At 41.5% G+C, this 25881-nt stretch overlaps 1 protein-coding gene across 1 annotated transcript in view; it reads right to left on the reverse strand.

Annotated features, from left to right (window-relative positions):
• The window catches only part of LOC132573707 (gamma-aminobutyric acid receptor subunit pi-like), a 55762-nt gene that overhangs the window by 18286 nt on the left and 11595 nt on the right, over positions 1 to 25881 (reverse strand). The window contains exons 2-6 of the mRNA XM_060241375.1: positions 23807 to 23892; positions 21158 to 21261; positions 10928 to 10995; positions 9179 to 9396; positions 7531 to 7613 (exon numbers count right to left, since the gene is read on the reverse strand). Of these exons, the coding sequence (XP_060097358.1) occupies positions 7531 to 7613; positions 9179 to 9396; positions 10928 to 10995; positions 21158 to 21261; positions 23807 to 23892 (559 nt within the window). The remainder of the gene's footprint in view (positions 1 to 7530; positions 7614 to 9178; positions 9397 to 10927; positions 10996 to 21157; positions 21262 to 23806; positions 23893 to 25881) is intronic.

Consider the following 25881-nt stretch of genomic DNA (forward strand, 5'->3'; position numbering starts at 1 on the left):
CCCTCACATGAACTTGGTTTTAGACCTATTAACCCTCTGGAGTCACTTTCACACATGCTAAATAATGCAGTTTTCATCCACTTCAGTGAGTTTGCAAGTGGATTTACCATTTCACACAGCAAAATCCAGTTGTCAAGTGCACTGAAAGGGGATTTAAAGTATGTTATTTTATGCGTGTGAGGGTGCGTTGAGACGCTCCTTTAGTTCCGACACAGGCACATTTCTCATTCGGATTTCCTGAGCACGTTCAGACTTCCACATCCGTTACTCGGCAGCAACTCGTAGTCATCCCGACTTGCCCCAGATTGATCTCGCTGCAATTTGACCCCAAAGAAAGTCCAGTCCTTCCTGCTTGGTGCGGCATACAATCGGGTTATTTCTGTCCGAACGGCTCATCCGCGATGCAGCCGCTTTGCACTTCCCTCAAACTGCGACCATCTCTGGCGCCATTATTAACAGACAAATTCATGCGTGCGCATAACCACATAACCGTTTAGCAGAGTTCATTTTTCCTGTCAATACGGGCTACATGGGAGCAGAATCTTTCTTTTTTAGAGGAACTGGAATATAATATCCCCATTATGTGGGATCTCCATGTGTCAACGTCAAGTCCCACTTCTCCCTGAAAGTAGTTCTCTGCTGATCGGCAGGTTGAATGCGTCTGGCTAGGCTTCTCTCCCCCCTCCCCTCTCAAGGATTCCTTCCCACAACAGCTGTTTTTCTACTGCATGAAATGCATTGCAGCTACATCAGGCTTTTTTTTTTTCCCAAACACACGCACTGAAATTGTCATTCTCCAGGAAAATGCTCTGGCTTCCCCACGCACTCTCTTCCAAAAGTTTAACTGCATCCTTCAGCTCACCCTGTAATAAAAGAGCATCATCCAGATTCGACTCTCTCTTTTTAAAAAAGTTTTGGAAAGGGCTGCTTTTCTTTCTTGGAAAGTGATCTGTCATCCACAATAACACTAATAATGGAAGGGGGGGAAGGTTTGCAGGAGGCGTGGAAAGCACGCCTCCTGCAAACGCCTCCTCGCTGCCTGAGGTCCGAACCCAAGTCCTTTTCCCTCGTCATCCATCTACAAATGTCTTGAGTTCTAGAGCGACCACATCAACAAAGAGATTGCAACCCACTGCGGGAGGTGTGTGGGGTGTGTATGTGTGTTCGTGTGTTGGGAGGAGGCGAAGAAAAAGGCAATCGGGATCTCTTCATTCCCCCTCCCCTCCAAGTGTGTGCGCATGTTTGCTTCTCTCTCCGCTCCAGGTTTTGCTGGAACTTGTTATTTCAAGCAAGCACATGCCCACAGGAAGAAGTGATACAGGTCTGCGATGTCTGATCATTCAAATACGGGACCAGTGCAGGAACGCTCTCTTTCAGGAGTGGTCATCTGATCGGAAATGTGCCAATTCAAAATTGGGCGGTTCAAATTGGAGCATGATGCATCCGCTTTTAGTGTAACGTCTGACCGCACCCTGAAAGTGCCTATAAGTTTCCTGCCCACCACTAAGTCCTTATTGCCTCAGTTTTCTTTCTCCTCCATCTACTCCCCAAGCCTGTAAATAAAGATATTTTAAAGCAAAATAATCCATAGCACTTAACCAGCTGTTTGCACAAGCAAAAACCTAAACTGCTTAATGTACCATTCTGTCTTATCCATATATATATATACCTTTGCCGTTTCTCTGTCTATACGATTGCTTACTCTGCAGCCTTTTTGGAAGCCATTTGCTTTGGGGCTCCCTGCCCATTAGTGTCTCTTTGTCCCAGGACCTCTTCCAAATCTCAGACTGCCTCCCAAAGACTCCTCTATCTCCAAGACTTCCTGTGATGTTGCAATCCTTACTGAGCAACAACTTTCCTTCATAGAAGTTGACCAAAAACATTCTGACAGCTCTGTTCCCTGAACAGCAATAATATTTATGAACATTCTGTGTCATTGTACAGCTCAGTCAATCATTGCTCAAAACATAATTTACATCAGCAAATCCCTGAATATCAGAAGTCATTTAAGGGTTTGCCTGGCTGGAAAACTCCTGCAATTTAGCTTGAGAGAAATTACACTGGCCTCCAGGGTCTCGGGCTACAAAACATGCATGGGGGCTGTGATTTCCCACATCTGTAATGCAGGGGTTGTCAAGAAAGGTCAGGGATGGCAGTGATTTTAAAAAGGTGCATCCAATTCTAAAACTTCCCAATCAAATGTATCCTTGAGTTGTAGCCCTCTCAATACACTTGGTAGCAAATTCCACTGAAATACTGCCAAAGCAAATCCCTATCTATATAGCACATTTTATCTCACGCTTCCTCCAAGAAGCTCAGGATAACATACAGGATTCTCCTGTCTCCATTGTATCCCCACAACAACCTGTGAGGTAGGTCAGCTGACTGGCCCTCGGTTACCCTGGAAGCTTCATAGGGGAGCTGGGATATGAACAGTGATCTCCTGCCAGCTCTGTAGCACAGAGTTTTCTAAGTATCCATTGGATACTTACTTGTTGGGGATAGTATAGCTGCAGTTCCTGCATTGGCAGGGGGCTAGACTAGATGACCATAGTGGTCCCTTCCAAGTCTGAAATAAAATAAAATAAAATCATGAGCTCTTTTACACAGCTGTTTGAAGTATAATATCAAATGAGGCATGAGGGGTGTGACACATCCAGATAAATTTGTCACCAGAAGTTGTTGCCATTGTAGGATGCTGCTGTCATCATAACAGGGGGCACTGTAACAATCAAGGCTGCAATTTAGCAAGTGCTTACAAAGTCATAAGTCCTACTGAATGTAATGGCCTTTTGGGTCACTATATTCATCTGTAAACTAATTATAAAGCTATTTCTAACCAGGAGTTATTTGGCAAATATTGTTTTTCTCCAAATGTGCGCATTATTTCCATATAATGGTTTCCTTAGTTCTAGAAATCCTGTTCATTCATATTAATGTTTTGACAGATGCACATTGATATTCAAAGCATAATTGTAGAAGATGGCACTTGTTTACCCAACAACTGTGCAAACTGAACGAGGGGAGGAAATGTGGCAGTGTATCTTTTTCTTCCTTTTTTTTTAACAGAGTAGAGCATTACAGACCAGTTAATGTGTTCAGTTATTTCTCAGAGGTTGCCTCCCCATCCCGAACCATTCAGCAAACTAAGTATCAAATCTCATGGACCATTTTAGATGGTAGAAATGCTTATATGCTCTATGAATGACAGATGGTCATTTTTAAATGCTTTGTTTGCAGGTGAATGGGGAATTTTAACTTCCTTGGGCCAAATTGTGAGTTCCCAAAATAAGTGCATTTATTTATTTAGAACATTTCTATGCTGCTTTTTTATTTTAAATTTTTATAGAAACAACTAAAATAATACAATTAAAAAATCTGATACTTTTACATATACATTTAGGTACAATAATGTATTTAAAAATACATTAAATTTTTATAATATGGATTTTTGGAACTATATCTTGCTCTGCCATATAATTCAAAAGTGGATACCATATTGCTATCACTTTATTCTCACATCGATCAATGGATGAATTTGAAATATTATATGTACATAATGAAATGTTCCCAAATTTTGTCATGCCATTGTTTTATGGTGGGTGGGAAATGGTCTATCCATTTGGCAACTAAAGTTATTCTAGCACTAGATATTAAAACTGCTATTAATTCAGCTTTTTGCTTATTTAGCTTAGGATCTATTCCTCTATTTAAGAAAAATATGTCTGGTAAAGGGTCTATAGTTTATCCTTATATATTTTATCTGTTGTCTAACATTACACCAAAAGGGCTGTATTTCTACCAGCAATGAAGGAAGTCTGCTTTACTCCTGCAAATCTTCTTACAAAGTGGGATATAATCTTTATTCTGTTTAACGTAATTGGTGGAAGATTCAAACACATCGTTGTTTTAACTGATTGGAATCCAACTAAAATCTCTAGATGTTATCCCAGAAGTGGTCCATATTTCCTCCCATTCAGTGTTTGCGAAATCTTGACAGCAATCTCTATTCCACTGCTTTTGATACAGCAATACTTTCTCTTCTACCAATTGGTTTAGTATGGTATATATTTAGCTAATATCCCTTTAGATTGTTATGTGACTATTTTATAAACTGTTCAAATATCGTCAGAGATCTTTGCAATGTCTGTATCAACTGTGGTGACTATCAAATGCTTTAATTGTATCTATAACACATTATTTTTGTCCCAGTTTTTGTTCTAATACTTGTTTTGTATACATTTTGCCTTTATCAATTATACGAAATATGCCTTCTCTCCGCCATGAATTAAATCCTTCTGATGCTTGACCTGGAGGGAACCATCTCTGATTGAGAAAGTTCTATGCTGCTTCTTTAGACAACTGCTTTAGACAATTTAAAACCACAATATAAACACCAGCAATTAAAAACACAGGCCATTAGACATAATCATTAAAAGCTATCCATATAACAAGCAAAAAACACATAAGATAAAACCCCTCATTAAAAGCTTGGATTTTAAAGAGGCATGTTTTAACCTAGCACCTAAAGAAAGTAAAGTAGGCAACAAGCAAATCTCAAGGGGGAGAATAAAGTTCTGAATGAATTCACTGAACTCTAAAGAAGTGTGCATGTACACAAAAGCTCATACCTTGAATAAAGGTTTATTGGTCTTAGGTGATACTGCACTCTAACTTTATTCTATTGCTTCAGACCAACATGGCTAACCACCTGGATCTATCTTCATGGGGGAGGGCACTCCAAAAGCAAGATGCTACCATAGAAAATGTGCTGTCTCTAGTCACCACCAGCCTCATCTCTGAAGGTGGGGAGCTACAGAGAGCAGGTAGATCTTAACTGATGGGCTAGATTATCTGGGAGGACACAGTTCCTTAGGTACCATGGCCCCAAGCTGTTTAAGGTCTCAGAGGTGAGAACCAGCACTTTGAATTGTACCTAGAAACGGATGACAGTGCAGATCTTTCAGCAAAGGAGTGATACAATCCCTGTAACAGTAATTTTAAAAATTTTAAAATACCAGGTTCTGTTGATGTAATTGGAAAACATACTGGGCATAGCCTATTTTACTAATCTGTGTAGTTACTTTTAAAGAGACAAAGGATTAATTATACTTCATAATTTTTATGGGAGCGATCCACCAAACTCTGTTACTATGCAACCCTCACTGGACAAATGCTGGTTGAAAAGGAAAAATATTTTGTAGATTTAATTCACTTAAACCCCATCAAGGGTTTTCCCAATAATTTCAACAGAGGAAACAAGGTATCAAGTTACATACCAAGTAAGGCATATATGGCTTTCTTTGCTAAAAAAAAAAATCCCTGGAAAAATGTATTCATTTTGATTTATAAAACTGATAAAAGATCACTAAACCACTGAATAGAATTATACAGGTTTTACAAGTTATATAGTAAACAATGCAAGTCAGCATCTGGGAGCTGCAATACATCTTCTAACAGAAATACCTTATCTGGATAGTTTTTTATGTTGTATATTCTTTGTATCCCCACTAGATGGCCATTTTATAAGACTTTACGATTGGTATCATTATGTTCATGTTCCCTAGAAATGGGCTGAATTCTGCTGTATGCATCCCAATGTTTATTAGGAGATTCTAGAGAATATAATAGTGCAAGCTCCCTTAGAAAAAGGCAAGAAATGTTTGCTTAATTTTTGGAAATGAATTTGCATTTTAGTTTATGTAAAGAATTGTGCAATCAAGTTTTACATGCATGAACAGTGGCAGAAATGATGCGCAAAACTGCGACACTCTGATAGCATCGGCCACTATATCTTCAACACATTTGCACCTTTGAAAACAATGGTTAATACAACACTGGGACATCACTTGAGAGAAGGTGGCTCCTGAGCTGATGTACTTTTTTCTTCTTCAGAAGTTTTAAACCAAGGCCACTGAGAGAAAATACCTGATGTCATGAATAGGACTATAATTCTGTGCAGTGTTCAGACTGCTAATAGGATTTATGCTGCCTGACAGCACAGTATTGGAGCCAAACTGCACTAGTAACTAGTTTGACTGTGAAAAGGGAAACAGAACAGAGTACTGACCCTACCTAGAATAAATGTTTATATACCTGCCCTGCACTATCTATCTATCCATCCATCTATCCACCCAATCACACACCCACCCATATGTAACTGTAGCTGGGTAGATTTTGTTTTCCCATTACTAAGGAATTTGTAGCTGTAAGAAGAGCTTGGTGGAAAGTGCTGTCAAGTGACAGACAACTTATGGCAACCTCATACAGTTTCCAAGGCAAAAGACTTCAGAGATGTTTTGCCATTGCTTACCTCTGTGTTGCAACCCTGCGCTTCCTTTGGGGGGGGGGGCAGTATTTATATGTGTATGTACATGTGTGTGTGTGCATGCACACACACACGGAAGTCATGGTGTCCTCTGGTGACTGTCCCTTACTGGCGCAAGTGTGTGTATGCACGCATGCGCACACTTGGAAGTCATGGTGACCTCTGGTGACTGTCCCCTACTGGAGGCCTGGTAGATATTCAGAGAGGTGGCTGAATAAAGCCTACCCCTGCCCTCTTAGCTCTGGTATTCCATGGAGATCTCTCATCCAAGTACTTGTCAGAGTTAACCCTGCTTAGCTTCAGAGATCTGATGAGATTGGGTCTGCCTGGGTTATCCATTTCAAGCACAACCCTGGACTTCCTTGGTGGTCTTCCATCCAAATACTAACCAGGACTGACCCTGCTAAGCTTCTGAGATCCGACAGGATCAAGCTAGCTTGGGCAAGTGACCTGGATGATTCAGGGCAAAAGAAGAGCATAGCAATTAATAAATGTGGGCAGACATATTTTAAATTTCTCCACAACAAGGACAATGGCCATTGTTCCCATCACTGCAATCCTCCAATTAGAGATTCACATTCCTGCTTCTGCTATGGGCCAGCAGTGGTATTAAAACTGCTTTCCTATGGATTTCTTTCTACCCTGCTTACACAGGGCCACTTCAAGGCACTATATAAAGTTAACAGCTGTAATACTAACAGGAAACAGCAACTCTTGATCTGAACAGTGTGGAGTTGTAAAGGAAATCAGCAAGAGAACAACTAGCACATCCCTCACAGAGGTGTTCTCAGGCCCAGTAAAGATGTTACTAATGAATAATGGTTGATGCTGAAAAACTGCTTCTGGGTAATCAGAATTCCATGATGCAACAGAACACATGTAAGCGGCATCCACAAAAGTTGCCTAGATCTTCCTGGTTACTTTCCTAGTGGCCTCAGTGTAGGTGTGGTACTGGCATAGGCAACAATAAAGCGACCCATGTGGTTGCTTGTACATATATTACTACTTCAATGTGAAGCCCTTAGTACAAAGAACCTATTTGAAGCTGCCACACCCCAACACTAAGTCATAAATTATGCTAATCTAACTACCGTGTGGACATGCAGGATCCTAACCTATAGCAACCTCTGCCTAATGACAAATCCATCCTTTCAAATACAGCAATTTTCTTTCTCTCCTATACAAACAATAAAGCGACTTACAGCTTTCCAGTTGCAAGGTGCATGTCTGTTTGTCCATAGGGTATTTAGTCAAATCCATATTACACGCAACTGTTGTGGTTATCCTTTAAAAGCAAAGTGCAGATGGTTACAATCTATGCAGTGACCCAGAGCACCCAAAATAGAATCAAGTTATCCTGCTTATTTGAGCTGTTTTTTGTAGGCAAAACATATGGCTAAGGATAAAAAAAATTAGCTGATGTATGAAAAGAAAGCTGGAAAAGACCCAGAATTATGATTGCCCCGTCTCCTTTGGAAGGAGCTTTGCCACATTCTACTAATAATAATAAATACCAAGGCTTTTTTTTTAGCTGGGAACCAGACTGTATGTAACCAAGAGAAGTCCTTGCACCTTCTAACTCAGGATGTTCTGATGCTTTTGGATTGTATATTAAATACTGTCTTAGCACTAGATAAAAACATCTGTGGGTGGCAAAGAAAGCTATGGTGGGAGGGCTCAAATGCATACACAAAGGAAGAATATGCAGGAATCTTGTTTGGTACCTCAACAAAGGGATAGAAATTCTTGGGCAGGGGGTAGACTTGATCACTTTTGTTCCCCTATGCTTTCTTTACATGAAGTAGCACATATGTTTAACATTAGATAGTATTAGATATATTTAATATTAGAAGAAGAAATTGGATTTATATCCCACTCTCCACTTCGAATCTCAGAGCAGCACACAATCTCCTTTATCTTCCTCCCCCACAACAGACACCCTGTGAGGTGGCTGAGAGGGCTCTCACAGCAGCTGCCCTTTCAAGGACAACCTCTGTGAGAGCTATAGCTAATTTAAAGCTATTCCAGCAGGCACAAGTGGAGGAGTGGGGAATCAAACCTGGTTCTCCCAGATAAGAGTTCTCACACTTAACCACTACACCAAACTGAGATATATATTTAATATTAGATGTTTGTATAACTAATTTGATTTCGATAACCACTACATTTTAATATTTGGTGGCTGAAATGAGATTAGGCATGTACTTTTGCTTCACTTATAATGCAATCCCATGCAGAGTTACTCAGGTCACTGAAATCAGTGAGTCTCTGTGTAGGATTGCACTGACAAAGTCAGCTCTTCCTTTTTCTAACATGGAAGGTGAATTAAAAAAACAAACTAACTTACATTGCCCATTCAGAATGACGGCCAGAAGCACAACCTTCCCTCTGATTAGACTTTCTGGCATTGTTGCATAGTGAAATGTGATTGGCTTTGTGGCATCATTTTAGTAACATCATACAGACTATGTGATCCCCAATGGATGGGCTAACATAAAGATGAGGAAGCACTTGTGTTAAAATAATGGTCTCTACTGACAGGGTGTTCCAATAGCAACCAAGATGTGAAGTACAGAAGTAGTTTGTGACATATATATATATATATGCTCACACCTACCCCAAAATGATTGGGGAAGCTTTACAAAATGGGGATTTCCACATGCACATCAGGCCCCATACCTGGAAAATAGTTCAGTCAGGGGAAGTATTAATCTAGAACCAAAAGACAAATTGTGACCATATATCTGATACAGCAGAAGTGAACTGTGTCTGACAATGGCCAATACACTTACAAATCAATCCTAGAAAGACTTTTGGTAAAGCACAATTACTTATCAGTGGTGAACATACCGTATGGCATAAAGGACTGTTCCATTGGGATATATTCTTATTAGACGGTTTTCAACAGTAATATCATGAAGGAAAGACTTCTTTGAATCCACTATAAAGGTGTCTGGTACCCAAAGCATTTCTACAAGGCGGCCGTCTAAGCTTAAACTTTTGTTACCCTCAAAACAAAGGCGTTCATCAGTCCACCGCTGTCTTAGGAATATCGTAGCTGTGTAATCCTAGGAAGACAGTACAGCATTTTTCAAAATATTGAAACTAAGAATGTATCCATTAATTTGATGCATTGGAAACAACAATTTACTAATCAATAAGGAACAGATTGTGCCACATGGTCAGCAAAAAGAATGGTCACGTCTGCTTCTAATCAATGGTGCAGAATTATCATGCTGAAAGGGAAAAGCTATACAATGACATTTTCCAGGCTATACAACCAATTCAAGCCTATGCATCTTCTCTTCACAGGTTCTCCTTTGGACATGACTGTACAATGAGCTAAATACACAAGTAACATGCATCCCTCTGACTGCAGAAGATCTTCATGTCCAATGTAACTTGCAAAATAGACTGTAATGGGAAAGAAAACAGCAGTCCTTTTTGCCACATTTGTGTTCTCTAGCTGCACTTTTCTTTCCACTCCAGAATGGAGTTCTGGAACCTCTTAATGGAAACAAAATTCTCAAAAAATGTCTAAAAGTTCACGAGGGGCACCAAGAGAGGATGACAGTCTTTGATCCAATAAAGTATGTTAAAACAGGGTTGCTTCAAGGTCATCATTCAGCATTAGGCACCAAAAGCAAGACCCAAAAAGGAACTGACATGTCTAAAGTTTGGAAACTGCTTTAAAGTAGAGATATCTCCATAGCACATGAAAATTATACTGTTTCAAAGAATCCCATGTGTTTCTCCTGCATTTCCCTGTCGAGAGTTCCAGCACATCTTTTTCCAGAAAAAAAGCCCTGGTTGGTGTGATGAAAAAGCAGAGAGGACAAATATATTGTAACCTTCTTTGGGTCTCCATTGCGGAGAAAAGTAGAGAATAAATAAAGTACAAAAAATTAATATAACAGTAGAAAAATAAGCTAAGTCTCATTGGGCACTGAAATTAATCATGTTCCTTGTATTTCCAAAACCCCAACTTATTCTTATAAATCTGCAGTATAATTTATCCATCTTTAAGACCTCTGTATTCCCTCACTGCCTGAGACGAAACATGTTGAGAAACATGGTCATAATTACGGAATATCCTCTGATAATCAATTGACTTTTCCTTCAACATGCAGTAAACGTATGTGGTTTCTTAGAGGCTTTTGAATCATGTTGGAGTTGTCTTGTTTGGTTTCCATCTCCTGAAGCTCTATGCATGTAGATGTCTCCTATGTAGTGTTACTACTACTATTCTTCATGGGATTGTTTGCTAGCACTGATTTCTGTTCTCTCTCATTGAAAAGTGGAATATAAAGATTTTTAAAATAACTGTAATTACAGGAGCATTTGGAAAATTTCCAAGCTATTTAGATAAATAGATACTACTAGAAACAGTCAGTATATATCATTCAATCAAAATGTGCGGACTTTGAACTGAGCCCTAGAAAATAGGCCACATTGTCCTGAACACTTTTAAAACAAACACATGCAGTGCCAGGTCTTCACTCTGAAAACAAAATGTTATTACACATGATATAAAGCAATGAAGACAGAAAGCTCCTTGCTGAAATGAATCAAGAATAAGAAAAATGTAAAATACTATACCATGTTTATTTCTGATATTGTATCGATGCTTGCTATATCCATACTCATTCCTACCGAGACAGGGCCGTCTGAAACAAATTTACAAACATACAAAATTAATTCTTGGGCTACTGTAAATTGCTTCATGTGCTTCTTCTTAGTATTCAGGTCTCACTGAATGGCAATAAATAATTTTAATCTGACTCTTACCTCATATAAAACTGGATTGATAGTGGGATATTAATTGATATATTGGGACTCAACTTGAAAGCCGGTTGGAGTGAGAGCAAATTCTAGCACTTAAATATAACCAGAGATCTCAGAAGGTAAGCAGGGTCACTCCTGGTTAGTACTTGTATGGAAGACCATCAAGGAAGTCCAAGGTTTCTATGCAGAGGAAGGCCATGGCAAACCACCTCTGAACATCTCTTACCTTGAAAACTCTAGGGGGTTGCCATAATGAAGCTGTGTCTTGAAGGCAAAACAAAACACACACAACCAGGCTATAATTCATGTAAATTTCCTACAGGAACAAATGGAGTGCCCCTGGGGCCACTTCAGGATTAGAAGATGGTCCCAGGGAGGGGGGTTGAAGTCCACTTCCCACATTCCACAGCTGCAGTCAGAACTGGGCCTGTGTGTGTCTGGTAGACAGAAAACTCCCATCATACATATAATACCCATGATACTTTATGAATTAGCTGTTGGCGTCTTCGCTGGTATGCTCTGGATTTGTGAGGCTTAATAATAGATAGCACAATTGACTTGTGCTAACTATGTACATTTATTTACAAGTTTCGTTATTCTGGTATATACTTGACAAAGTGCTTTGCCAGACAACACGTTTGAGAGCAGAGATACACTGTACAAGCTATTCACAGTTATATACAGTTTGTCACAGAAGTCACATTTTGTAAATATTTAAGTATATCTTTTCATGTGACAACACTGAAGAAATGACACTTGGCTACAATGTAAAGTAGTGAGTCTACAGCTTGTATAACAGTGTAAATGTGCTGTCCCCTCAAAATTACGCAACACACAGCTATTAATGTCTAAACTGCTGGCAACAAAAATGAGTACACCCCTAAGTGATAATGTCCAAATGGGGTCCAAGTAGCCATTTTCCCTCCCTGGTGTCATGTGACTCGTTAGTGGTACAAGGTATCAGATGTGAAGGGGGAGGAGGTTATCACTCTCATTTCCTCATACTGGTCACTGGAAGTTCCACAAGGCACTTCATGGCAATGAACTCTGAGGATCTGAAAAAAACGAATTGTTGCTCTACATAAAGATGGCCTAGGCTATAAGAAGATTGCCAAGGCCCTGAAAGGTGGCCAAGACCATACAGCAGTTTAACAGGACAGGTTCCACTGAGAACAGGCCTCGCCATGGTCTTCCAAAGAAGATGAGTGCCCGTGCTCAGCGTCATATCCAGAGGTTGGCTTTGGGAAATAGACGTATGAGTGCTGCCAGTCTTACTGCAGAGGTTGAAGGGGTGGGAGGATCAGCCTGTCAGTGCTCAGATCATACACCACATGCTGCATCAAACTGGTCTGCAGGGCTGTCGTCCCAGAAGGAAGCCTCTTCTAAAGATGATGCACAAGAAAGCCCGCAAATAATTTGCTGCAGACAAGCAAACTAAGGACTTGGATTTCTGGAACCATGTCCTGCGGTCCAATGAGACCAAGATTAACTTATTTGGTTCAGATGGTGTCAAGTGTGTGTGGCGGCAACCAGGTGAGGGGTACAAAGACAAGTGTGTCTTGCCTACAGTCAAGCATGGTGGTGGGAATGTCATGATCTGGGGCTGCATGAGTGCTGTCGGCACTGGGGAGCTACAGTTCATTGAGGGAACCATGAATGCCAGCATATACCATGACATACTGAAGCAGAGCATGATCCCCTCCCTTCAGAGACTGGGCCGTAGGGCAGCATTCCAACATGATAACGACCCCAAACACACCTCCAAAACGACCACTGCCTTGCTAAAGAAGCTGAGGGTAAAGGTGATGGACTGGCCAAGCATGTCTCCAGACCTAAACCCTATTGAGCATCTGTGGGGCATCCTGAAATGGAAGGTGAAGGTGCGCAAGGTCTCTAACATCCACCAGCTACGTGATGTCATGGAAGAGTGGAAGAGGACTCCAGTGGCAACCTGTGAAGCTCTGGTGAACTCTATGCCCAAGAGGGTTAAGGCAGTGCTGGAAAATAATGGTGGCCACACAAAATATTGACACTTTGGCCCCATTTGGACATTATCACTTAGGGATGTACTCACTTTTGTTGCCAGCAGTTTAGACATTAATGGCTGTGTGCTGCGTAATTCAGAGGGGACAGCACATTTACACTGTTATACAAGCTATAGACTACTTTACATTTTAGCCAAGTGTCATTTCTTCAGTGTTGTCACATGAAAAGATATACTTAAATATTTACAAAATGTGAGGGGGTGTACTCACTTCTGTGACATACTGTACATACAGTTATACAGAAGCACCAATCAGCACACAGTGCTGAGTCATTCTGCATAGGCACAAGTACTCTGGACAGAACCGGTATGCACCTGCTAAGGGAAACTGTCAGGAACTGTCACAGATCATGAACTGTCATAGATCACTTGCAATAGACTCCAGCCTGAAGTCTTACTAGCAAGCATATGCTGACATAGCCCACAGATGACTTCACAACTACTGGTTAAATGAAATGGCTGGGGAGGTGTGTCCTCAACAATCATTTATGCAATAAAAATATTCTTTCTGTTTCTCCTCTTATTTTCCTCTCCTCTTCTCCTTCCTGTCAGTCTCTTTCTCTTAATTTCTATAATCATTCTTATTTCCCCTTCCTTCTTTCACATTTTTTTTTCAGTTAGAACAAATTTAGGAAATGGTCACAGAACTGTGCTAGCAGAGGCTTCTAAACCATGGAGGGACCACTGTTCAATAGCAGAGAATATAGTTTGCAGGTACAAAGTCCCAAGGTTAATCCTCCTTGCACCTTCAATTAAAGGCTCTCAAAGAGCCAAGCTGAGAATGACATCTGATGATGGAACTGCTGCAGAGAGAGCAGTTCTGGACTAGATGGGGCGGTGGTGTGATTTGGTATAAGGCATCTTCATATATTCATCAGTTATTCTATTAGATACCATACCAAGTTTAGTTCAGCTTTGCAGGCACAATGTAAGATGGAGCTACGGTGTTTATTGATGGGATGGGCAAAAGCGATGGCTATGTATTTTTCAACTGAAAAGCCTACAATGGCCACAATATCTTACACTCAATTTAATCCAAACAACAATTTGGGATTCAATTGACCATAGCCAATAACTGTGTGCTTAGCTACCTTCACAGTCTTGCTCCAGGATTTCCCTAATCCATTTTTAAACATCGGACTTCCTAATACTACAGCAGCAGGACTTTCAGTGTCCTTCCTGGGATAGAAAGATAATTTTGAAGAGATTTCACAGCCAAACAGAGATCAGTGGCAGAAGTATCAAATGCAAAAGGCACAATTGGGATGTTTCTAAAGCCATTTCTTAAGCCATTTCATTGGTGGGGTTTCTCTAAAAGGAAACAATTAATAAATCTTTGTTTTGCAGGTTGGTTTTTGATGGAAGAAAAAGGAAAGAAACGATCATTAAGCTAGGCAAATTACTCAATACCTTTTTCAATGTGATTTTACCATGTATGTTTTAATTTGTTAGCTGCCTGGGTGGCCCTTGTGAGGGCAGAAAGGCTGGATATAAATTTTGTAAAATAAATAAATATTTTAAAAACACCTTAATTTAGTCTCATTAGATTTAAATACTGCATTTGTTTAGACAAATTCTAGCCCAGCTTTATGCATAAATACACTAAGGTAACATAAAACTTATTTTTATTTAAAATTTAAATTTAAAATTTAAATTAAATTTAAAATTTAAATTTAAAATACTAGCTATCAACATACAAACAACAAAACCACAATATGAAGACAACTTGTATTGTCTTGCTCCAGGATTATAGTGGTTATAGGATTATAACCACTTGCTCCAGGATTATAGTGGTGCTCATAACACCAGACTAGCTTCTGGAAGAACTAGGTTTGAATTCCTCCTCACTCTGCGGGGGGCGGGGGGGAATTATGATGATGATGATGTTGTAGTAATAGTAGCAGCAGTAATAGTAGTAGGATTTATACCCCACCCTTCACTCAGAGTGGCTTACAATCTCCTCCTCTTCCTCTCCCCACAACAGTCACCCTGTAAGGTAGATGGGGCTGAGAGAGCTGCGAGTGACCCAAGTCACCCAGCTGGAGGAGTAGGAAATCAAACCCAGTTCTCTTGATTAGAATCTGCCACTCTTAACTACTACACCAAACTGGCTCTCTATGAAAGATGACTGGGCAGCCTGGGACCAGCCACTGTCTCTCAGCCTAACCTCCCTCATGGGGAACAAGAGAATGATGTAAACCACTTTAGGTACTCATGGGGAAGAAAAACAGGATATAAATACATAGAGGAAGCTAGCAGCAATAACAATAAATAAAATCACATCATGTGGTTGAGCCCAGCAGCAATAATAAAAATCAAATCAAATAGCAGTAATAAAGATCAGCAGTAAAAATCCTGGCATTACAGCAGGCAGCCAGGTTTGCCCCAATCTAGCAAGGTTACTTTTGTAAGTATCCTCCCCACTCCTCCACATGCAGCCAGCTGAGTCAGTCACAGTCCTCTCAGAGCAGTTCTCTCAAGAGCAGTTTTCTCAGAGCTCTCTCCACTCCATCCACCTCACAAGGTGTCTGTTGTAAGGAGAGGAAGGGATGGAGATTACAAGCGCTCTGAGACTCCGAGTGAATGGCGGGGTCCAACTCTTCTTCTTCCTTATCTGATCCTCATGGTTTTTAATAGGATACTGGATGGAATGGAATGGGATAGGCCTCTCTAAGATTATCAGTTGTTATTTGTGACTAGTTATACATAACTAGAGGGAGACTTTTTCCCTTAAGGCCCACATTTACAGATGATCTTTTCCTTTCATGTTTATGAAACCTTCATCAATCCAACTTTAGATTTAATTAATTCAGTGGAATGAGACTTCAATTTGTGATTCTGTCCATTTTAAGCTTCAAGTCTTCTGTTTTGAAAGTAAGAAGAATGCAGAAAGATGCAACCTTTGGCCTTCCCCAGATGCAACGCTGTGGAAAGAAAGCTTCCCTGCTGGAAGGAACACCTGGTTCCTCAACTGTCAGTCAGCAGTGTAATGGCTTCAGGGTCTGTCATGTGATCAGTCTGCAGATGGGCTTGATGAGCTACCTAATTCACTGCCTCTGTAAGAACTTAAAGGCTTCTGAAAATTCATCACACTGATCAACCGTCATAAATCAGGAAAAGAGATTATGTTTAAGTCTTCCCAACTGAATTGTGATAGAACAAAAGTGTCATAGGAAGGCAATGACAAATTCTGTGCAAAACTCAGGCGCAGGAAGATTTACGGGGGGAAAGTAGTGCTCTCTGAATCTAGTGGAGGTGATGCAACTCTACTCAGGACTAAAAGGTTGAGTGGACCCCAGGAACAGATCTAATCAGGGATATGAAAGGTAGCTTAAAAGGATTTCAGAGTTTATTTCAGTAACAGTCAAGCATACCAACAAGCCTGGCTATTTGAGCTCAAGATGCCAAAGGAATTTACAATCCACAGCAGATCACTTAGTCCTAGGCAATGTTTTATCTATTCATAGAATCATAGAGTTGGAAGGGACCTTCAGGATCATCTAGCCCAACCCCCTGCACAATGCAGGAAACTATTCTCAGCTGAAGAGCTGTTCCTGAGCTTTTTGAAAAATTTAAAATGTTTATAAGCCATGTTTTTGGGGGGTATTACAGTGAAGAAACATTTTTTTTAAATTACACAAATCTCACAACAGCACGAAAATCCTAACAATAATAAAACATGGACTCCAACAAGCTGTTGAGCTCCTGGACTGTTTTACTGAGAATAAAACTGAGGAAAAAACATGGACAAGAAAAAAATAGACTCATACAAAACAGAACACTGTTCAGTAAGGAGCTACTGTATTCAGTATGAGTTCTCTCCTGCCTTCCTACCTCAAATCTCTAGGTGAAAACATCACATTATACTCTTAAACAAGAAAGTGGCAGGTGGGATTGCAAGGTATAAACACAAAGGAACTTCTGAAAGTGTGATGGCACTATATGCTAAAGATTCCAAAAGCAAACAAGTATGGGGAAATCCATACTTTCCAGGCACCTGGTGGGGCAGTGAATCCCCTGCTCTGCGGCCCCACACCCCTGGTACTGATCAGCTGGCTGGTGGGGGACTTACTGGCAGAAAAGGGAGGCCTAGGTCTACATTGCCAGCAACACAGTGATATCACTTCTGGAGAACACCAGAAGAGACATCACGTTGCTGGCAATACAGAGACACTCTAGTATTTGGGCAAATTATTGTAAAAAAAAAAGTCTTCTGCCCAAGTTCTAGCCAAAAAAGTTTCTACCCAAATACCAGAGTGTTCCTGGATGATGCCATTTCTGGTGCATGCCAGAAGTGACTCACCTCATCGCCAACCATGCCAGTCTAGGCCTTTGCTCCCAGGAAGTCCCCCGTCCACCCCCCATCAATTGCTGGGAGGTGCCCAGGCTAGTCTGATATCATCAGATCTTAGAAGCTAAGCACGGTCAACCTTGGCTAGTATTTGGAAGGATAGTCCTCCAAGGACTAACAGGGTCATGACACAGAGACAGGCAACAGCAAATCATCTCTGAGAACTGTCTTGCCTTAAAAACAAGTCTAACACCACCTAATGGTGCATAACGCTGAAAGAACTAGGTCTTTTGGCTGCCAAACAATCTTAGGATCTCCTGGCTATGCGTGGTGGTGGTGATGATGATGATGATAATGACCTGGAAACACTAATCAGTGATCAAAGTAAATATTTTTTTCCACTTGCTACTACCATCTGTTCCTCCCCATGGACTTTATTTTCAATTAATGGATATGACTGCTCTGAGCCATTGTCTTCGATTCATCCTTCATTTTTTTATTCTGCAGTTTTACAGTTACACGACTTCCTCTGCCTATCTGTTGTCTTGCATAAACAGATGCTTAAAACTGTAGTACTTAATGAACTTTTAGGATATGTCTCTTAACAGTTGTTAAGAGCAATGACTAAATGGAACCCTTATGTTCAGAGGTAGTGTAGCTCTAGATACCAGTTACTATGGGGAGAACAACAACAGGTGAAAACTTTGGTGTTTGTACCCTATTTGATGGCTTTTCAAAGCCATCTAGTTGGCTGACAGAGAATGCTGGACAAGTAATACCTTTGCTCTGACACTACATGAGTCTTCTTGCACATTATCATATCAAATAAATGGGTACCCCTTCCATAATTTATCCATCTTGCAACAAAGCTGTTTAGAATTCAGGAAAAAAAATGATCATAGGAGCCTTTCAATGGCTTTTAAGAATTTATTTAATGTAGTTCCTTCTCTCCAATAGATGGCAATATACAATTTTTGCATTTTTCTGCTTTGGAAGACCAATAATTGATAAAATTTAGCATCATTAACCAGATCTGAATGCTTTCAACAAACACTGGATTGATACTTATAAACAGAATTATTACTTTTATTTTGTCTTACTTCAAGTCCAGCAATAGAAAACAGCTTTTGACAGAAAAAACAAGCAACCCCCCTCCATGGCCTATAATCTGTAGCAGGACGCCTACAACATTGACATATTTTACTAGTTAAAGAGTGGAAATAACCACATTAAGATATTTCAGTAAGTGGTGCACGCAAACAAAAGAAGGAAATGAATGCTGAGCAGCAAAAACAGCAATTGCAACCAAATGCCTATAATGCTGTTTTAACACAATTACAGATTACTGATCTGCAAAGACGAAACACGAATAATGAAATAAGGGTGATAACTAGAAAACTGAAAAATTATAATCTTGTAGTCCACTTCTGCAGTACATGGTGTGGTCATTCACACATTTTATCATTTGATAGCCACACAACTTCTGTTAATGAGCCACAAGAAGAACCAGGGCTTTTTTTGAGCATGAATGCAGTTTTGGCTAGCTTGGCCAGGGCTCTGGCTCAAAAAAGGGTCAGCAGAGGGAAGGCACTAGGCAGCCACATGCTCCCAGACCATGCACTCCATCCTCTCTGTCGCCTCCAGCCTTCAACGGGCTTGTGAACAGAGCCACCCATGAGTGCCCCCTCCTGGTCCTGGGAGAAGCTGGGTCTGCCGCTGCCTGGTCTGCTGCATGTGGCTCTCTCTCTGGGGGAGCGAAACAAGGTGTCTCATTGGGCTGTGTGAGAACACCATCTATGAAATGCAGTTGATGGTACTGTACTCAGGGCCAGCCCTGCCGCTAGGCAAACTAGGCAGTTGCCTAGGGCGCCGGGAGGCAGGGGGCAGCAAATTGGGCCCCCACCCAGCACCCTAGGCAAGGACTTAGTTTGCCTTCCTTTCCCCCCCACGCTGCCGCCGCTGCGGCCACCACCTCAACCACTATCCCCCTCTGGCCCGCCGCCACCCCTCCGGCCCACTACCGCCCCCCTCCCCGCACCCTCCGGTCAGTCGCCGAGCTCTACTTGCTCTCCTCTCCCTCGCCACTTGCCATACTAAGGCCTGTCGGCTACTCACAGCCCGTGCCTGCGCATTTTGTTGAGTCAAAACGTGCAGGCACGGACTGTGAGTAGCCAACAGGCCTTAGCTTGGTGAGTAGCGAGGGAGGGAGAGTGAGTACAGCTCGGCAACCAGCCGGAGGGTGTGGGGGGCAGCGGCAGCGGGCTGGAGGGGGATAGTGGCTGCGGTGGCAGCCATGGCCGCAGTGGCCGAAGTGTGGGGGGTGGGAAAGAAAGGCAAACTAAGTGCTTGCCTGGGGTGCCGGGGGGGGGGGGAATGGGAAAGGAAGGGGGGAGGAGGCGGGGGGTTGCTGCGCCACAGGGGGGTGGTGGGGAGTGCCTGCCTAGGGCACCAGGGACCCATGGGCTGGCCCTGACTGTACTATTCTGTGTCAATATGCAGAAAGTGATGATTGCCAGGCTGGCACCCCCTCCACTTAAAGGTGGTGGGGAGGCTGCTCCCAATGCCTAGAAAGCAGAATTACAGCACATTACAATGTATGTTCATTGGACTGCAACTGTTTTAAATCACTGGTTTTCTTGATTTTATGTGTATTTCTTGTTGTACATTGCCTAGAGCCCGGCATTGGCTGGGATAAGGCGATTCATAAATTTAATAAATAATAAAATAATAATAATAGTCAGCTTATCTCTCTAGAAAATAGTTTTGGAATAATTAAAGTGAGATTCAGAGGCTCCCATCAATTTGTAGCAGCTACAAATGATGTTCTATCATGTACATCAATAAGAACATGTCACTAACTCTAATTTATTCAGTCAGGAGATGATACAGAAATGTATCATTCCCAACATCTTAATGTGACCATTTCTCACACAGCCATGAGGAAAATTCTGCCACAGCAAGAGTTTCTTTTACATTTCCATTGCAGCTGCTAGCATAGCTGAAGAAGCAAGTCTTTTTCTCCCAGTCTAAAGTTTAAACGTCAAACTGAAAAACTGATTGTTTTTATAGCAGGTGGTGGAAAAAGTCAAGCAGCAACCAATGCTGGTATTGCAGCATTGTTCTCTATTACAGGGGTGGCCAACGGTAGCTCTCCAGATGTTTTTTGCCTACAACTCCCATCAGCCTCAGCCATTGGCCATGCTGGCTGGGGCTGATGGGAGTTGTAGGCAAAAACATCTGGAGAGCTACCGTTGGCCACCCTTGCTCTATTAGCTTACCAGGGTTTCAAGAAATACCTAAAAAGCATTTTGTGAACAACCTTCTCCCTTCAGTCACAAATCATGATTTCATTACGTTCTATACTACAGACATCACATGGCACATGCCTAAGTTTCTTAAGATACCTGTATTAAGATACTTGTATTATTTTACAGCAGGTACTGTTTGTTTCTGTACTTTGTGGACCACTGTAATAGAGAATCTAGATTATATGAGCCAGTCTGCTTGACAGCGAGGACCATTTCTCAGTACGGTAGAAGAATTAAAACCTGGCAGTTCCATAATAAAGAACATCATGTTCTTTCAAAATCATACAATGCAGTCCAAGATAAAGGACCAGCATGGTTGCTCTTACAAGTTCATTTCTGATTCTTCAGATGTTGCATGGTATCAAACAGATTATTCCAGCCATATCACATTTTCTACTTACTGTCAAAAAATGGGCGCAGATACTTGTTATATCCTTTCATTATTTTCTGTATGGTAGGAGGAAGAATTTCACCTTTTCCTTCAGCTGGGGGAACTTTCATTAATCTGACAGGAAAGAAGAAAAGGGAAGTTGCTCCTTAGCTGTAAAATTGTGTTTATTGGCAAACTGATAACAAAGTACTATCGCTGTTCCTAAAAACTGCTGCTTTCCTAGGACCTACTGCCTGCAGCTGAGGCAATGGCAATATCTCCTCAAAAGACAAATATGATAAAACTATCAGTCTTTCTACAGCAGAATTTATCAGTCTTATTTCCTACCCAAATTTGCTATATCTGCCCCAATAACTGGACAAAAATCAAAAGGAGTTCAGTTTCTTCTCTCACTGCTTTTGCGAGATGTGTAACAGTAGACATTTCTTGTCTAATATAATGATGCTTCTTCTTACACACCATGAAATCCGCTTATCAAAGTCCTAGAAGGGAGAGAATGCAGCGGCATTGTTTCTTTGTTGAAGGATAATATTTTTTTTCTATTAATCTCCCCAAATCCATTTTCCCCCAGCACCAAGTTTAACATAGATAAACAGAGAAACAGCAATGTAGAGGAGAATCCATGAAGTTTAATTACAGAAGCTTCATCCTTTGTATACAAACTGTTGCTAAAATAACATGAAAATAACAATGTATAACTCAGCTTTGGGTTGCATTGCCAGCCCCTAAGGTGCCAGAGGACTCTCTATTGTTTGGGCCTCATACAAAGTGATATTTCAAGATTATTGTTAGCTGTCTTGTCCTGCAACAAATTTTGCAATAAACAACAGTGCTCTTTACCTACTGCATCATGTGTATTTTAAGTGTGCTATCAAGATGAGAACATCTTTTCAGTCCTAAGTTCGGCATTAAACCCCCATCCTAGGATAAAGGATTTCATTTTTTATGCCTGCATATTTTTTTCCTTTCCATTACACTCATAATTATGGTTACCTAGTGAACTCCTGGCCCAAGCTAGCCTGGTCTGGTCAAGCCTTAGAAGCTAGCCAGGTCAGCCCTGGTTACTATTTGCCACACAGAGGCAAGCAATGGCAAGCCACCTCTGAACATCTCTTGCTTTGAAAATGCTACAGGGTAACCATAACGTTGACTGTGACTTGATGATACTTTCCATCACCACAGAAAACTCCCTGGTTCCAAGTAAAACCACACTGCTCCATCTGTTTCAGTACTGTCTACCAGTGTTCCCTCCAAGCTGAGTTAGTGTAAGTTTTTTAGCCTTCAACTCATACTTTTTGTCCTAGCTCAGGAAAAACGGCCCCAGAGCAAACTAATTTATGCAGTAGCTCACAACTTTAATGCCAGCAGCTCGCAAAGTAGAATTTCTGCTCACAAGACTCCATAGCTTAGAGGGAGTACTGCTGTCTACTCTGACTGATAGAACTCTCCATGATCTCCACTTTTTTCAGTACTTTAACTGGAGATCCCAGGGAATGAATTAGAAACTTCTAGATACACAACATATGCTCTATGACTGAAGTACAGCCCTTCTTTCTTATTTTTATTCTCTCCCTTTTTTATGATGCCCCATCCTGTCTCTCCTATTTTAAGAAGAAAACTGGGGAGGGGGGAATTATAGGACAAGTGCAACCCACTACCTGAAGAGGAATAGTTCAATGGGATAGTTTTAGGGTTGCCAATCCCCAGCTGGGGGCAGTGGATCCTCTGGTTTGGAGGAGCTCCCTCTACTTCAGGGTTTTCAGAAAGCGGGGGAGGGGGGGGGAATGTGGAGGACAGGGAAATCAAACCCAATATTATCAGAAGCATCTACCCAAGTAGCAGCGAAACACTTAAATTAAAAATGGTTCTTTTGTTTAATTTGTTTTAATCTGGTCTGTAATGAGGATGTAAAACCAATGTTGTCCAGTACATCTTTTCCACTTTCTTGTCCTCATTAGCAACTGTTAAATGTTTCCATAAACAAGACAAAAGGCTCAAAGGCAATTTGAGTCTTGCATATGAAAATGCCTGGACTGTCAGATACCATCCACCACCCTTGGCAACATAAAGTACCCATATGTGCACACAAACGTTCTGTGCAACATTCAGTGACAAACATATCCTGTCACAAGCAAGCAAGGGAATTCACATGCAAACACCCACACCCCTATAAACAAGAGATACCCAGGGCTTTTTTGTAGCAGGAGCTACTTTGCATATTAGGCCACACACCCCTGATGCAGCCAATTCTCCTGGAGCTTACAGGGCTCTTAGTACAGGGCCTACTGTAAGTTCTTGGAGGACTGGCTACATTCGGAGTGTGGCCTAATATGCAAAGGAATTCCTGCTACAAAAAAAGCTCTAGAGACATCACAACAAGTATGGTGACTGAATTCACAGAGGAGTAAATATGCTCATGGTGCACATTATGTTTTTGCAGCTGCAAGGCTGCAAGAAACAACTGCAAATGGTCAAAGCTTGCATGCACGTGCACACATAGAGGGAAAGGGCATGGCACTGATTCAAGCAAAGTACTCTAAAGCACTTGAAATTGGTTTTGCTATTTTTGTTGTCTGGAAAGTAATCCTTCATCAAACCCCAAAAGATTTTGCATGCCTGGATAACTGTAAGAACAATGCAGTAGAATACCAGCTCTTACCTGTACAATATCACTACAAAGAAGGCTTTGAAACTCCAGCTCAAGGTGCACATTGCTGAAGATGGCTCCAAAAATCCTATTATTTCCTAAAAGTGAATGAAGAAAAGCCTTACTTATATGCCACTAAGAAAAACACCAGTTACATGAATATATTTTCATAAGCAGTACAGCTTATTCCAAAGCACTTTACGCTAATCCAGTTTTGCAACTTTGTGTTTTATCTCGTGTAGATTTTTTTTGAAAAGGATTCCCTTTTACTTAAATGGAGCTTTAAAGTAATCATGCCAAGAATACTACCCGATCCTATGTAGTCATAATAATAGCTGAATCCGACTCCCCTGTCTGCGGAGCTGAACAACAGCTGCAGGTGGGGGCCACCTTTGCCTCCATGGAGGAGAAGTAACATCAGATGCACAGCATCATAATGCCACATAAGGAGAAGGCAGAGCCAGAGTCTGTTTAGAGATCAGCTCCACCCTAGGCCTTCCTATAGGGCAGGGGTAGGGAACAGTGGCTCTCCAGATGTTTTTTGCCTACAACGCCCATCAGCCCCAGCCATTGGCCATGCTGGCTGGGGCTGATGGGAGTTGTAGGCAAAAAACATCTGGAGAGCCACTGTTCCCTACCCCTGCTCTAGGGGCTTGGGGCTGGAGGTGAGCTAGAACTATGGCTTAAAGCCAGGGCAATAGCAGTTTGCTCAATATATGGCAAGAAAGCAGTCAGGGAGTAACCCTTGTCTTGGTTTCAATCCACATTCATTTTGTACCCATGCAGCATAAGTTGTAAGTAGTTAATTTACTTAGGGCTATCCCTGAAGTTGATCTGGATACTACAGCTTGTCCAGAATGCAGTGGTGCTGGTACATACAGGTACCCCAGTGATAACACACATACAACCTGTGTTTCACCAGCTGCACTGGCTCCAGGTTGAGTACCACATCCACTTCAAGGTTCTGGTGCTGACCTTTAAGGCCCTTAATGGTCTGGGATCAGCATAACTGCAGGACTGCCTTTTTCAGTATGTTCCCTGAAGAGCCTTGCACTTGGAAGATCAAAACTTATTGGTGGTCCCTGACCCAAAAGATGTCCAGCTCTCCTTGATCAGAGCCAGGGCCTTTTTGGCCCTGGCCCCAGCCTGGTGGAACTCTCTACCTGGTGACATCTGCACCCTGTGAGACCTAGCTCAATTCCACAGAGCATGTAACACAGAGATGTTCCGCCAGGCCTACATTTGAGGATAACAACGGTCCACATTGTGACTCTTACTCTGGCCTCCTTCATGACTGGTCCCTGATCCACCCAAGGAAGGGAGGGAATGAAGTGCAATTTTATGCCATCAACTGCTGATGCTGATTTTATTGTAAATGGAAATTAATTTATTATATTTAAACCTGTTGTGCACCTCCTTGAGCCTTTGGGAAAGGGGATGGATGATGATGATGATGATGGGTGGTGGTGGTGATGCTGCTGTCCCAACTATCCCAAGCCAGTTGCTAGTGTTGTCTCATTCTGGCTTTGCCAGGGAACTCCTGTCCAAACCTCTTACTATTTGCTCCAGTGGCCTTTCTGCAATGGCAGAAAGTGCTTGTGTGAACCCCACCTGTGCCTGGCCACTCCTCAGTGCCACCAGTTCTGGCAATGGTTTCATGTAAAGATTCCTGAATTCAATTTTATACAAAAACATGCTATAAAAACCAATAATAAGAATTAACCCAAATCGTATTTATGGTACTAACAGCTAACAGCATTTTGTGGGAGAATTTCTATCAGGGTAAGGTTGCCAATTGATGAAACATCACTTAAGAAGAAGAAATTGGATTTATATCCCAACCTTATACTCTGAATCTCAGAGTATCAGAGTGGTCACAATCTCCTTTACCTCCCCCTTCCCACAACAGAGAGTTGCCTCAATGTCATGATGGTGATGTGATATATCATTTCTAGGCATTTGCTGGAAGTGACATCATGTCACCAGTGCAACATTTTTAAAAAAACACTTCCTTCCCGCAACCCGTCAGTAGGTCAGTGGGCAACAAAAAGAGGAAGTGAGAGATCTCCCTAGTCTTGGGTAATGGC

The sequence above is a fragment of the Heteronotia binoei genome, chromosome 6 (genome assembly GCF_032191835.1).
Source record: "Heteronotia binoei isolate CCM8104 ecotype False Entrance Well chromosome 6, APGP_CSIRO_Hbin_v1, whole genome shotgun sequence".
Classification (NCBI taxonomy): Eukaryota; Metazoa; Chordata; class Lepidosauria; order Squamata; family Gekkonidae; genus Heteronotia; species Heteronotia binoei.